The sequence below is a fragment of the Melospiza georgiana genome, chromosome 3 (assembly GCF_028018845.1).
Source record: "Melospiza georgiana isolate bMelGeo1 chromosome 3, bMelGeo1.pri, whole genome shotgun sequence".
NCBI classification, from domain to species: domain Eukaryota; kingdom Metazoa; phylum Chordata; class Aves; order Passeriformes; family Passerellidae; genus Melospiza; species Melospiza georgiana.
This window is the reverse complement of record NC_080432.1, coordinates 66,246,874-66,260,341: the sequence shown is the minus strand read 5'-3', so window position 1 is coordinate 66,260,341 and position 13,468 is coordinate 66,246,874. Positions and strand designations below refer to the sequence as shown.

At 42.8% G+C, this 13,468-nt stretch overlaps 1 protein-coding gene across 1 annotated transcript in view; it reads left to right on the top strand.

The window, feature by feature from the left end:
* SYNJ2 (synaptojanin 2) overlaps positions 1-11,602 on the top strand; it is a 56,164-nt gene extending 44,562 nt beyond the window's left edge. The window contains exons 19-26 of the mRNA XM_058019968.1: positions 602-680; positions 1,857-2,025; positions 2,438-2,572; positions 5,138-5,272; positions 6,284-6,396; positions 7,111-7,219; positions 8,495-8,679; positions 10,442-11,602. Of these exons, the coding sequence (XP_057875951.1) occupies positions 602-680; positions 1,857-2,025; positions 2,438-2,572; positions 5,138-5,272; positions 6,284-6,396; positions 7,111-7,219; positions 8,495-8,679; positions 10,442-11,218 (1,702 nt within the window). The 3' untranslated portion in view covers positions 11,219-11,602. The remainder of the gene's footprint in view (positions 1-601; positions 681-1,856; positions 2,026-2,437; positions 2,573-5,137; positions 5,273-6,283; positions 6,397-7,110; positions 7,220-8,494; positions 8,680-10,441) is intronic.
* The last annotated feature ends 1,866 nt before the right edge of the window (positions 11,603-13,468 follow it).

Genomic DNA, 13,468 nt, shown 5'->3' with positions numbered 1-13,468 from the left:
TATTTGATTCATTTGTTAGTGCAGAAAGCTGATGACCTGTTATTGTGTAGTTTTATGAAGTACTGATATAAACTGAGGGTTCCAAAGCAGCTGTTCAGGAAAAACAGCACCACCTTGCTTGTAAATGAAAGGAGCAAGAAAAGAACATGTTTTGGTGGATTGTTCTTGGTTTATTTTGTTTTTAATTGCTTTAGATCTTGTTGGAATACTACTCTGGGAACATCACATGTCATCTGAGGTGTAGGATATACAAAACCACAGAAGTTAGTCCAGAGGGAGTGTAACTATTGGGCTGGGTATCCTGCCAACAGCTACTGAGATGTTTGTCCTGCTGTTCCAGGGGTGATCCAGAAAAGGGCAGGGTGCTGGGGTCACACAGGGAGGATTGGAGAGAAAAGGAGCCCAGGTGGGATTCATAGACAACCTGTTCCTCCTCCAAAAATAGACCTGTGAATGAAAATACAACTAAGACCAACTGCATAGCATTGCATATGTATCCTGTATATAGATCTATATGGTAGATTTCTGTCATGCTAGCCTTCAAAGGATTTTATTCAATGGTGAAATAAAATGTTTTTTCTCCTCTGCCTTTTTTCATTAGGATCTGTGGAGGTCAAATGCTGGTGACATTTGCAGACAGCAAGTCAGCTCTTCGTGTTATGGATATAGATGGTGCCAAAGTAAGCCTTTCTCAAACCTATAATAATGATAATTTCATAACAAATTTCTCAAAAGTGGTTGCTTAGAGTGAAGTACTTGAGTTTCTACCTAAATCAAGTAGCATTATTTCAAAGAGCTAGTGCTCATGAAGTCCTTTACTTTCACATCTGCTGAGGCAATTAATGCAGTACTTTAGTGTCAGGATGGCATGAGGTGACTTTTCATGGATCCCAAGCAGTGCTTAGGATTTGGCCTCTGACACCTGTGCAGAACACAGACTTGTTCATGGTTGTGGCTGCTTGAAGCAGTTCTCCTGACATTCTGTGTGACTTCATACTGTTGCCAAAGAATCCTCATGATTGTGGTTTGGAGATTTTTTGTTTCTTCAGTATCAAATAGGCTCCTTCTGCTAAGCTGTAACAACATGATTCATTGGCTTCCATGGCAAATCCAGCATTAGCAGTAGGAGTTTACCTTTACATCCCCTGCTTTTCCTTCCCACACACATACTCTACAAATCATCGACCCCCTGTTGAAAAAACTGTTTGTGACTGCCCTGTAAACTTAATACTGAAGTAATGGACTTTAACTCTCATTCTTCTTTCATATTTGCAGTTTTATCTTCTAATTTGACTCCTGCTATTGATGTAATTTCAAGCATAGACTGAAACACAGTTGTGTGCACACAGTATGTGAAGGTGCTGGGAATCTGAGTTGGGAACTTTTAAACTGATTTTCCTGTCAAAGCTGCTGGCTTGTCTGCATTTCATCCTAAATGTCATAGAGCAACACACATAAGCAGCTGAAGTCCTAATGTGTTTGAAAATACACCTTCCACGTACATCACATATGAGATTTTTCTGTCAGTCTCCTTACAGGTAGCAGTAGATACAAAACTCATGTGTGTTTCAAAGCTGCTGACTCAAAACCAGCACCCTCTCATGCCAATACTGCTATTCCAGTGTCGTTTTGACAATATTTGATGTATCACCTGTTCCTCCAGTGTTTCCCAAAAGCAGCAGTAGTGCTTTTGAGCTGTGAAGCTCATTTTCTTTCAAGAATATTTTTACAGTCTGAAAACTTGGTTGTGGGGGTAAGAAGATTCTGAACAGGCTGACAGAACTTGATTATTCTGTTCAAGCATTCTTGTTTTTTGAAGGTTCTTGGCAAAGGGAAACAGTTCTTTCTGTGCTTAGGTTAGAGGCAGAACAGTGAAGATCCAGCCCAAGACTAAGGACTGGCTAAAGGGCCTGCAGGAGGAAATTGCTCGAAAACGGGACAGCGTTGTCCCCATGTCCCCCACGGCAAACTCCCACCTTCTGGAAGAAAATTTTGACTTCTCAAGTTTGGACTATGAGTCAGAAGGTAAACAACATGCTTCTAAGCTAAGTAGTGAGAAATTGCTCTGTTGACTTTAGTTGCACAGAGTCAGTGCAGGACAGTATGAGTGTTAATGGTACCTTAATTTGTAATGAAGCCACACTTCTTAAAAAGACAACTGTAATTAAAGCCATGACCTGGCTGTGCCTGGGCACAGAACTGTTACTTAGATTATCCTGTCAATTCAGTGTTATATGTTAGCAAATTCAATATATGATACAGCTGCCTGTAGAGAGACACTGGAATGAAACACATGGCGTGGTTACACAAGAATCTTGCCCGACCTATATATTAAATTATTAAATTAACTGATAGTATAGATTAATTAATTGAGAGTGTAGAGAGACAGAGAATGCCTTTTCTCATTAATTCTTTGTTATCTAATATTTTAATCCAGGTGATATAGAGGATGATGATGATTATTTAGAGGATGCTCTGTGTCAACACCTAGCAGCAGACACAGCAGAAGATACACACTGTGCATCCACAGCTCTTTCAAACAAATCTGGACAAACCCCCCGCCTGTATAAAGGTAAAGTATCCACCTTCCTTAAGGTAAGACCTGAAGGATTGTTGTTTGTTCTCCTGTTGCATGTATTTCCCTGTTCATTTATATTTTCATTCTAGGTTCTCCTGTAATACCTATTCATGCTCAACTCCCCTTGAGTTAGTGACTTGACTGTAGTTGAGGTCCTCAGGCATAACAGCAATACAAATGATGAAATTCATGATGATTCTCCTTCTCTCTAGGCTAGGGCAAGGCAGGAAAGCTGAAAAATGCTTTTCTAGACAGAGGAAATGAAATCTTTTTATCCATTTGATGTTGTTTGGCACCAGAACATACAACAAAAAAATTGCATGCTGTTTTCTTATTAGTGAGGGCCAAAGCAAAATCAAACCAGAAGAATCCTGCTGATTCAGTGATGGGCTCAACTCTGTCCTTTGAGCAGTAGCAGTGGCAGAAGAGTTAGCTGTAAGCTGGGAGGTTGCTGTGTTCAAATTATTTCAGAGGCCTGAAGTTTCTCCTTTGTTCCCATTTGATTTATTCCTGAAGGAGTCGAGGTTCATAAAATATATATACATATAATAATAATTCTTTAGGTACTTCATGAATGTGTAGCCTTTTTCCTCAGTTACCTGGCTTGTTTGCACATTATTGTGAAGTGACTTGGTAAAAAGAAGATAAAGCTGTGGAGAGAAAACTGATAAAAACTGAGGCAGGAATGAGCCAAGCCAGTCTTACAATGGGATGTGATCAGGACGTGCTTGAGTGGCCGAGCATTGACAGGCTGGGATATGTATTAAACACCTGATTGTGACAGCAGTGATTCAGTAGCTGTCATTCTGCACTCTCTCAGAAGTGCTTTGTCTTCTGACATAAAAGTGAAAACTTTTAATACCCTCAAAGGTTGAGTCAGAAGTAGAGTTCAAAAAGATTAAATGAAATTCATACACTTACACAGACAGATTTTCCAAACAGAGTGATTTATGGCTTTCTTGCCCACCTTGAGTCATAGGCTGGGTTCAGTGTGGCCAGACCCAGAAGCCTATCCCTGAGTAAAGGAGTGATCAGTCATTATTAAATACTGTGAAGTCAATCACTTTGTATTATAGGGTGCCTTGCCCTCAAATCACCTCTGGCTTATTGTGTGATGATTCATTAAGCCACAGAGAATTGCAGTGAATCTTGTCACTCACACTAACTCTTCTCCACAAAAAATATCACAAAGTAAATAGAGGTAATGGAGTATAGTTTGAAGGAGGTCAGGGAGGGGTCATGGTCTCACATAACTCAAAATATGATCTATTCAATTAATCTTGAAGTGTCTGCAATTTCAGATTCCTCCATAAGCTCCCAATTCTGCCTGAAAACCTTCTAATTGAAGGTATGATGACTGTGTAGCTGGTGGTAGGCACGGATAGAAAACAGTGGCAGGCACAATAGTGTGTGTGTGTTTCTGAGGTCAGAAAAGGGCGCAGCTTCACGAAACTGATGTCCCTGCCAGCAGCCTTTCAGGGATGGAATTGAGTGGTAATGGCTGGCTTTTGTTGTGTTCAGTTTTACTGCCAGAACTTCAAACCGTGCCTCCAGGTGCCTGCATGACTCCTCGGATCCTGCTGATGAGCCCAAATCTGCAGCTTAGAAGTACTGAAAATGCAGAGAGCACGGGAGGGCGGGCTGGGCAGACCACAGGCTCTGTCTCTGTGGCTGCCATCTGCTGCTGAGTGGGAGCAGGAAGCTGTGAGGCAGCTCGTGATCCCCTGCAGAGCACAGTTCTCCGAAAAACAAGGGTTTGTTTACAAATGCCTGAAGTGTAAGAGACTGCTGCTGCATAATTCCTTCCCCATCTCTCCAAAACACAGGGACAAAACTAAACCCAGTGGATCTTGGAGCTCTAAAGAACAAGAGCTGCATAGCTGGGCAGCCATGGCAGGGTGAGAGGGCTGAAATCAAAGTCCACACTATAGCAGATGGAGAAGAATAAAGCAATCCATACTTCACCCCTCTCCAGCTGTCAGAAAGGCTTAGGTGGGATGAAAGACTGAGTAATTAGTGATGTAAGGTGCGGCCAAGAGCCATCAGATTGAGGCAGCTGTACCTTTTAGGAGATGTTGCTGGAAAGCAGAGATGTCATGATTGAACTGTTCAGACAGATTTTTCTCTGATATAAAAACAGTTCTCCTGTGCAAGAAGAGGTGCCTGATCCTCAAATGGAATTCCTGTGTTTGGGATGGAAAGCAAGGAATTCACCATGACTAGCCATGACAGTTTGAATGGGAGCAGGTTGCCACTCAGAATCTAACAAGCTGCCCAATAACCCTGGAATGGGGTGCAGGCATTCTTTGTGTTGGTGCAAACAGCTAATAAATGGTGGAAAAGGAGAGAGAGAGAGAAGCATTTGACAAAAGGGGAGATGTTTCCTGCAGTGGGAGCAGGCAGACACTGGGGGAGAGCAAAAAATGTGAATGGAGCTGTCGTGTTGCTGCGAGACCTGGCTGAGGCTTGCCACTTGTGGTCACCTCTCTCCTGATCTCTCAGAGCTGCTGTGCCTCACCCAGAGTGTATCTAACACAGACACTTGCTAAATGTCCCTAGATGATGCAGACCTCGCTGATTTGAAGCGGGAGCTGGAGGCCAGCGGGGAACGCAGCCGCCGCATTCCCAGCAGGTCTCTGTCCATCCCTACCCGGCCTCGGCCACTGCAGCCACCACAGAGGCCTCCCCCTCCCGGTGAGTTGAACTCTCTCTAATGTGGTGCTGGCCCCAGCTGAACAGCTTTAGCCTGCCCTGTCTGGGTGACAAAGAAGGTCATACCTTGTTCTGAAATGTCAGGTTGTCGAGGGACTTGGACTTGCTTCCCAGCCAGTTTCAGCCTGAGTATTACTGCTGTTAGTAATGGGAGAAGTTAGTCTTCAGGAGGACAGACACTCTGCAAAAGAAATGTCTTTAGTAAGGATAGAATAGCCAATATGTTTCATACTAGCTCAGGTTAGTAAGTTGAGCAGCCAGTTTGTGGCAATAAAGATAATTGGTATTTATGCCTGCTGACTTCTGCAGTCACTGAGTGTTTTCTTGCTGTTTTTTGGATTCTGAATTAATTGTAATCAGAATTTTAAAAACCTTTGACAAAATACTTATTTTGGACAGTTTTTGTCCTTTTCTTCTTCCCAAGCAATTCTTATGTTTATGAAAGAAATACAAAGTGGATTATGATTTTCAGTGAGGCACAAGGGGAAGTGATGCTTTTTACCTTAGCTCTGCCCCCCTGAGATGCCATCCAGAGCTGTGCTGCTCCTGTTTTTATGGCTACTTCTGGATGAAAGCTGATTGCTAGATGAGCATAATCACCTTTGCCTCCTGTATTAGACAAGCTATACATCACGTTTTTCTTGCAGCCCAAAATTCTCTCTCTTGTGTACATTTTCCAGACTCAAATTAGAAGTTCTGTGATGCTCACCTGATAGAAGATGAGTTCTTTAGGATTATTCCCATTCATTTTTGAGTCTGTTTCATAGAAGTGCCAACATTGCTATGTGTATTTCTGTGCCTAGAATGCAATGGTAATGCTCAGCTGAGGTTATATAATTAATTAAATGAAAGAAAGACTAACTACAAAACTGTTTCCTGAAACAGTTCAAGATTTTGAGAGGGTGATGGAATGCACATTGGTTTTGCTCCATTGCAGATAAAATTTTGTACTGGCTCTTGAATGTAAAAAGCCATTTTTTATTCCTCTTCCAGCTGGAACATCAGGCAAAAAGTCCCCCTCAGATGGTTCCCTCTCTCCAGGAAGCCATTCCACCTGCTCCATCCTGGCAACAGCAAAGCTGCTTCCCGGAGCCCCTCAGCAGCCAGTGAGTCAGTCCTGCTGCCCAGCATGGCCCCTTGGCACTGGCCTGTTCCCTCCCATCCACACTGAGAATCACTGCAGGATGCTCCTGTCACACCAGGAAGGAAGTCCATCACATGCCTGAGCTGAAAATGCCAAGATAACTTCTTGTACTGTAATACTAAACTGTAGGCCCTGTTAGGCAGCACAAAAACATTAATAAATGAACAGGAGTTAGGAAGGCCTAAGAGGGAGAGAGAGAATGAGTGGTGTAAGACCAGGGCATTGTTGCTGCTTTTTGACAGATGCTAACTTGAATTTTTAACACTATCATCGTATGGTTTAATTGTTTTCTCACCTCTGTTTTGGTGAGCCATGCTAGTGCCCAGAATGCAGGAAAAGTCTTGACCACTGCCAGCAAGGCTGTTAGTCCCCTGAGGCGACCAAGACCAGAATGTGGAAATGCCTCCTCACTCCTGCCTTGCTGGATGAGGATCCTAATGCCTTGAACAAGGGATGGCTGAGGGACCAGCTGTGGCACTCAGGCACTGCCCTTCTGTCAGCTGCCAACAAAGATGTACCATTCGGTAAAAGATTCCCATTTCTTTAGTATTTTTAGATCACTGAATAGCCATTTGCAAGAACAGAATTTCACAGGTGCATGAGCTTATCTGTAAAATTAGAGGTGTACAAGAAAAATCAGTTTTCTCAAGATGATTTTCTCCTTTATTTTTTAAAGCCCAAAGTCCGGACTGGAATAAGCAAACCTTACAACGTCAAGCAGATCAAAACTACCACAGCTGAGGAAGCAGAAGAAGCTATTAGATGTCTTATGGAGGCCAAAGGAGGTAAGCACAGCTTTCTAACTGACTTCTAAAAAATCTTTAAATAAAGAAAAATGTAGGTGTATTCATCTCACCATAGCCCAGATGCACAGATTCGTATTCAGAATTTCACCTGAATATATTCTTGCAAGATTGTATGTGGTATTCTCTGTCAGTTCTAATAATATTAACCTTTTTTCAAAATTATTCAAATTTTATTTTTTGTTGTAGGAACTGCTAGTAGTAGAACCTTGGGTTATTTATGCCCAGATTTAGTCAGAAAAATTAAAATATAAAGATGGAGTTTTACTAAACTGATGGTGCCTGTGTTAGCTCAGAGTTGCATAAAGGATATTTGCTGCTCTATTTACTGAATGCTCACTATTCCAAGCAGAACTACAGAGCAAATGCAGCTCTAGGAGGAATAACCTGGATTCTCTTCACATTTGGACAGCAAGTACAGCTGTAACCTAGATAAAAGCTTGCACTACTTCAGCTTGAATAGCTAAGCTAAAAGGCTACTCTGTGTTTAGGCTCTCTGTGTAGTCCCTGGAGGAGAGCTTCTTGCAAGGGCAAGTTAAGGCACAAAACTACCTTAGGTACTGTGAATGTACCCCCCAGGGTTGCATGCAGTCTTTCTGCTGATGCTGTATGAATGAAAATGGCTACCTGAGTTTGCAAGGCTCTCAGTTTAGGAGAAAACCACCCCTCTTCATTGATACATTCATTCTAGAATGAATACAATCTGCAATAATCCCATTTATTCAGAAATATCAAAAAGGCATCTTGATGTTTGTTCCTCAGGGCTGTTCATTTCATTTTGAAATCAGATTTATTCTCCATTGATTTTGAAATTCAGATTCATTTGGTGTGGGTAAGAAAACTACTCTGGTCAGCATCACTTCCAGTCCCTTGTACAGTACCACCAGTTGGCATTTACAGTTCTTTCTAAAACACTCTACAAGATGCACTTGGTATCATTAACTCGGTTTTCCAGATAATGGCAAAAGGATGCTCAGAGCTTGAGCCCAGTACTCCTGAGCCCCCAGCCAGTGTTTTATCCACCTGGCCAAATGGTGGCACAGCACTGCTGGTTTGGCATGAAATTATTTCAGACAGGGAAGTTTTCCCTCAACAGCCTCTTACAGATGTTACAGGATTGCAAAGCTCTGTGCTTAGTTCCAAAACCTGAGCTGGCCCTATAGGCATGAACATTTTGGGAGACATGGTTGTGAAAGAAATTATCTTGAATCTATGTTCTGATCAGGCTGAGATGCCATTTTTGCTTTTGCTTTTCAGGAGTACAGGAAGATGCAGTAAAGCCTGTTCCAGCCAGAAACCAAACTTCCTGCAAACCTGAGGCTCTTCCCAGCATCACAAAGTCAGCTGCAGGAGCGGTGCCTGTGCCTCATCGTCCACCACCCAAAGTTCCAACTCCAAAGAAGCCAGTGCCCCTGCAAAGGACAGGAGTCAAGGGGGAAAATGTAAGAGAGTGGCAGCAAAATGCACCCAGCCTGCATTACACAGTGTGAAAGAATGATGGAGGTTGGAACCAGTGTGAATGACTGGTTTTTTACAGGAAGTCCTGTCAAGTCAGCAGGTGCTGGGATAATATTGTGTATTATAGTGACAAAGGCATAAAAATGCAAGAAAGATTGGAAAGAAAGCTATATGCGGCTTTTCTATTTGTCAGTCCATTCTCTTGTTGTTCTTCTGGTTTGTCTAAACCTTGTCAGGATTTAAGACTCATTTGTTCTTTATCAGAGTCTCTAATTTTGACCATAAGTGGTCTGCTCTGTAAGGATTTGAGGCAGCTTCTTCATCAGTTCTGTGTCCTGTGTCCTTTCTTGCTTTTCTTACACACCTTGTAATGGGATTCAGCCTTTCAGTTTGAATTCTGGAGTCTACTCAAGAGTTCATGTTCTCAAAAATACAAAGCTGTACGTGTTTAGGTTTTAATGTATGCCAGGTCTCTACAATGGAGACAATAGTTCACCTCTAGAGCTGCTAAAATGATTATCTAATTTGTAAAGCAGTTTGAGCACAAGAAGAAAGACAAATACAGCATTTATATTCTTCCTTTGACAGAATCTCTGCTAAAGAAGCTGTCTTCTAAATTGTTAGGGTTCCTGCCTTACCTTCCTCTGGTAAAGGCATTCACCCCTTCTCTATAATGGACTTTGTGCTCTCTTTACTTAACAGATTCACCAAAAATCCCAACCCAGACAGCACAGTCTATGCCGAGGATCGTCAGTGTGTTTTGTTTAGGTTGTCACCATTCCCAAGTCACTCTTGAAAGGTGCTGAGAGGGATTGCTATTTTGGTGTTAGTTATGTGGGAGCTTCTGCAGGAATAGATCTATTTCAGGTTGACTGCCCTGGAATTCCACTCCTTCCTCCATCTGAGGGAGGTCAGATGGGAGGTGTGTACTTGAAAACCTCTACCCAATCCCCCTCCACCACAGTCAAATGCAGGCAACTTAACAGCACATAGGAAGAAGTGGCAAGGGATATGTCCAGCATGAGATACTGACTAAATATTTTGCCTGCATTAAAAAGCCTGTACATTATCTTTTAATACTATGCAAGATTAATAAAGAATTTAAATACTTTCATTCAGTCACACAGAGTGTGAGAAATCTGAAGCAGTCTTTGCCCTCCTAGGCTGAGCTGGGCTTGTTATTTATATACTTTTAAATGGTGGATGTATGCTAGACTGGACTTTGAGACCTTATTTTTATCTTCAGTTGCCAGCATCAATAACACAGGACAAAGCCCTTAATGCATTTATGGGGTTAGCTTAAGCAAATTCTCCTTCAACCTTATCTATCCAAAAAAGCTACACCTAAAGGCATGGGCCTCCCTATGCAATCTTGCTTAAGTAATATTAGTCAGCAGAGAGATGGAACCAATAAATAACTCCTCAGAACTGTGTTAATTTGGCCCAGAGCAAAAATTCTAACCTGCAAAGGGACATGGTCAGAAGGAGCTGTGACTAAACAGGCTGTAGGGTCCTGGTCCTTCACTAGCTCTCTGAAGGTGAGTGCAAGGTGCAATGCATGAGCCCAGAGCCCAGCAGGTACAGTGGAGCACTGTGCTGTCAAGCCTCCTCTTTGTAGTGCTTTTTTTTTCCTTCCAGGACTGTCAGCTGTTCTTAGTAATGCTGTCAATTAGACTTGCACCAGTAGTGACTCAGAGTTTAAGGTCCCTTTTTGTTCTCACATTTCTTCTTCTATTTCCTCCTCAGGCCATGTCTCCAGAAGACCAGTTCGACCAACAGACAGCACAGTCTCCTTTTGGCTTGCTAGAGCCCCATCTAGATGCTGGAGATATTCTTAGACCAACCAAGATCACTCCAATCCCTAAACCCAGAACACAAGCTGGGAAGCCTCAAGAGAGCAGGGGGAGCAGTGAAAGGCAGCCCCTGTCAGCAAGCACAGCTGAGGCCATTGTGCTGCCTCCCCAGAACGCTCCCTTTGCCCCAAAGGTGCCACCACGAAGGAAGAAGTCGGCTCCTGCAGCTTTTCATCTCCAAGTTCTCCAGGACAGCCCCCTTTTCAGTGGGTCAGTGTATAACTCCAACAACAACAACAACCCTGGCTCCTGCCCCCAGACTCACGGCCCTGCTCGCTCGGCTCCCACAGCCTCGGCCAGCCCCACAAACAGCACAACTCAGCCCTTGGCCCCCAGTGCTGCAGAACTGATGGGGAAGCTCCAGGGCCCTTCTGCACCAGCAGGCCAGCATCCACAACAACTGGATACCGGCTCCTTGCCAGAGAACACCAATCTGCTGGACCTGGACATTCATTCTTCCTTCCCTCTTTCCACACAGGCACCGTCCGCTACTTCTCCAGCACACACTTCAGAAAATTTAAATCACCCCAATGTGAAAGATTTCAGTCACTGGGTTACATTTAGTGATGATGAAGACAGCAGTGCAGTGGCAGACGGGTTCAACAAACTGCTCGTCTTACAACAAAACAAAAATACCTTAAAGAAAACAAATACTGACTTAGAGTTGTAAAATTTTACTCCCTTAGGGTTCCAAAAGAAATCATAATTATGATGCAAAATTTTAAGAAAAAATCTTTTTTATATTTAATGAAATAGATCATCTGTCCATGCTACATTTCATTTTCACATTTAAAGATACGGCCCCTGGAGGGAAGTATATGAAGTACATACAACCTAACATTACCTACAGCTCATCTGAAAACTTCCTTATTCTAAGTTATTTCTTTTTATTAATCCATCTTAAGATGTTTTATTTCATTTCAGGTACAAATCATATGCAAGAACATGTAATGATGTACGGAAAAAAGACATTTAAAAAAACCCCAACATTTTCCTTTGGAATATATATTTTAATCAATTTCTGTTGTTTGAAATAAAGCATCCTTACTTCGAAGAGTTCGTCTGCCAGTTATTCTGGAACAAACATCCCAAGGAGGAATGTACACCAGTATAACAACAAGAGCAGTAACACTGGTATTGCTCTGCTGCAAGTTTCCAAAACTCACCCTGGTTTTTGTTCCCAAGCCCATGACCAATAGCACACTTTGAAAGGAAGTGTAAAGAGATGCTATAGGCTGCTTGTGCATTGTCTGTGCAGATCCCAAGGAAATATGGGAATGGTTGAGACCAGCTGATGCCACAGGTGTTGGCATGGGCATGTCTTATGCCCTTGAAGAATTTAAAAAAAGACTGGATGTGGCACTTGCTGCCATGATCTAGTTGAACAGTTAGAACATCGGCTGGACTAGATGATCTTATAGGTCTCTTCCAGTCTTGAAAATTCTGTGATTCTGTGATTCTGTAAAGGCAGTTCAGCAATTCAGGAGTTGCGTCCCTGTTCCCACTCTCTTCACAAGCAAATGCCACGTGGGTCTTCTGTTTCCACAGAGCAGATGAGGAGCGAGCTGGTCCTTTCTGCCTTGCCTGTGGGGCAGAACTGTGCACGATGGATGCCATTTGTGCAAAGCAGGCAGCTAATAACCAGATTGCCACTTGTCATGGTAACTTGTTAAGAGAAGCATCAAGATCTTTCATTAATAAAGGAACAAGAACATTTTTAAGCAGGTGGTGAAGCTGAAAAAACAACTAATTTTCAAAAAAATTTTTAAGATATATTAAAAAAGTTAAGGTTTTTTTCCTTTTTCTGCAGGAAAATTAATTAGCTTGTTCTGAGCTTCCCGAACACTGGGAATGCAGCCATTTTCTTCCTCACAATGCCTACCTGTTTCTCTGCCACTGCCAGATTTTGAACACAAGGGATCCTGTAAGAGAGGATGCTGCCTTTGAGCACCTGTCATCCTCCTCTGCTCTCTCGTTTGCCAGACACTTCAAAAAAACCCCCAGAACCTCCAAAGGCCAAGCCCATAAAGCCCAGTGCTAAGCTTCTCCTGTGCGTGTCAGCTTAACGTGGTTGCAGGCTGGTGAATAATATAAGATACTCATTTCCCTACAAGATGACACAAAGCCTTTGCCTCTTGGTCCTCCTCTTAAAAAATACAGTGAATATTTATGGGCACATCTCAGTATGAAACATTAGCAGTAAAAAAGAAAGAGTACGGTATATGATCACATCCAACATTTTCTGCAAAGATAATTAACAGCTCTAGGACAGCTAATTTACATGTTAATGAAAGTGTTAGCAGGAAAGCCAATTAAACTGGATTTATACAAGTCAAATAAAATCTGCTTTATTACTCTCCTTGAATAAGAGACGGATGTGGCCTTTAGCATTCTATCTGATGTCTGTGTCTGTGGCAAGCTGCCCACTGAAGGATGAATCCCGGCAGCTCGCTGCTTTATGCTATCAGTGACAGGAGATATTGCTCAGTCGCAGCAAATCAAGGCAAGGGGACAGACAGTCCAGCTGAAAAGGTTACAGCACAGAATGAAGAATCTCCTGTCCCAATAAATTACCTTCCACACTGGTGCCCAACATCCCAGCCAAGTGTTTTCTCAGAGGCAGGAGCTTGTGACCTGCTTGTGATCTGGTTCTAGTTTCAATGGTCAGAGGAAGCAAAGCAGAGCCAGACTTGCTCCATGTTTGGGAAATCACTATGGAAAACTCAGACTGCAGGAGGCAGTGACTCTTTCCTTCTCACCTGGGATTAAGCCAGGCCCCACCATGCAAAAAGAGGCCAAGTAACCTGAACCCTTTACTACCTGATGTCCCCAACCAGGGAACCCACAGCACAGCTCTGCTGCCCATCCTCATTGGGACAGAATCAATGGAAATCAGTGTCCTCAGGGACAGCTGTCACTC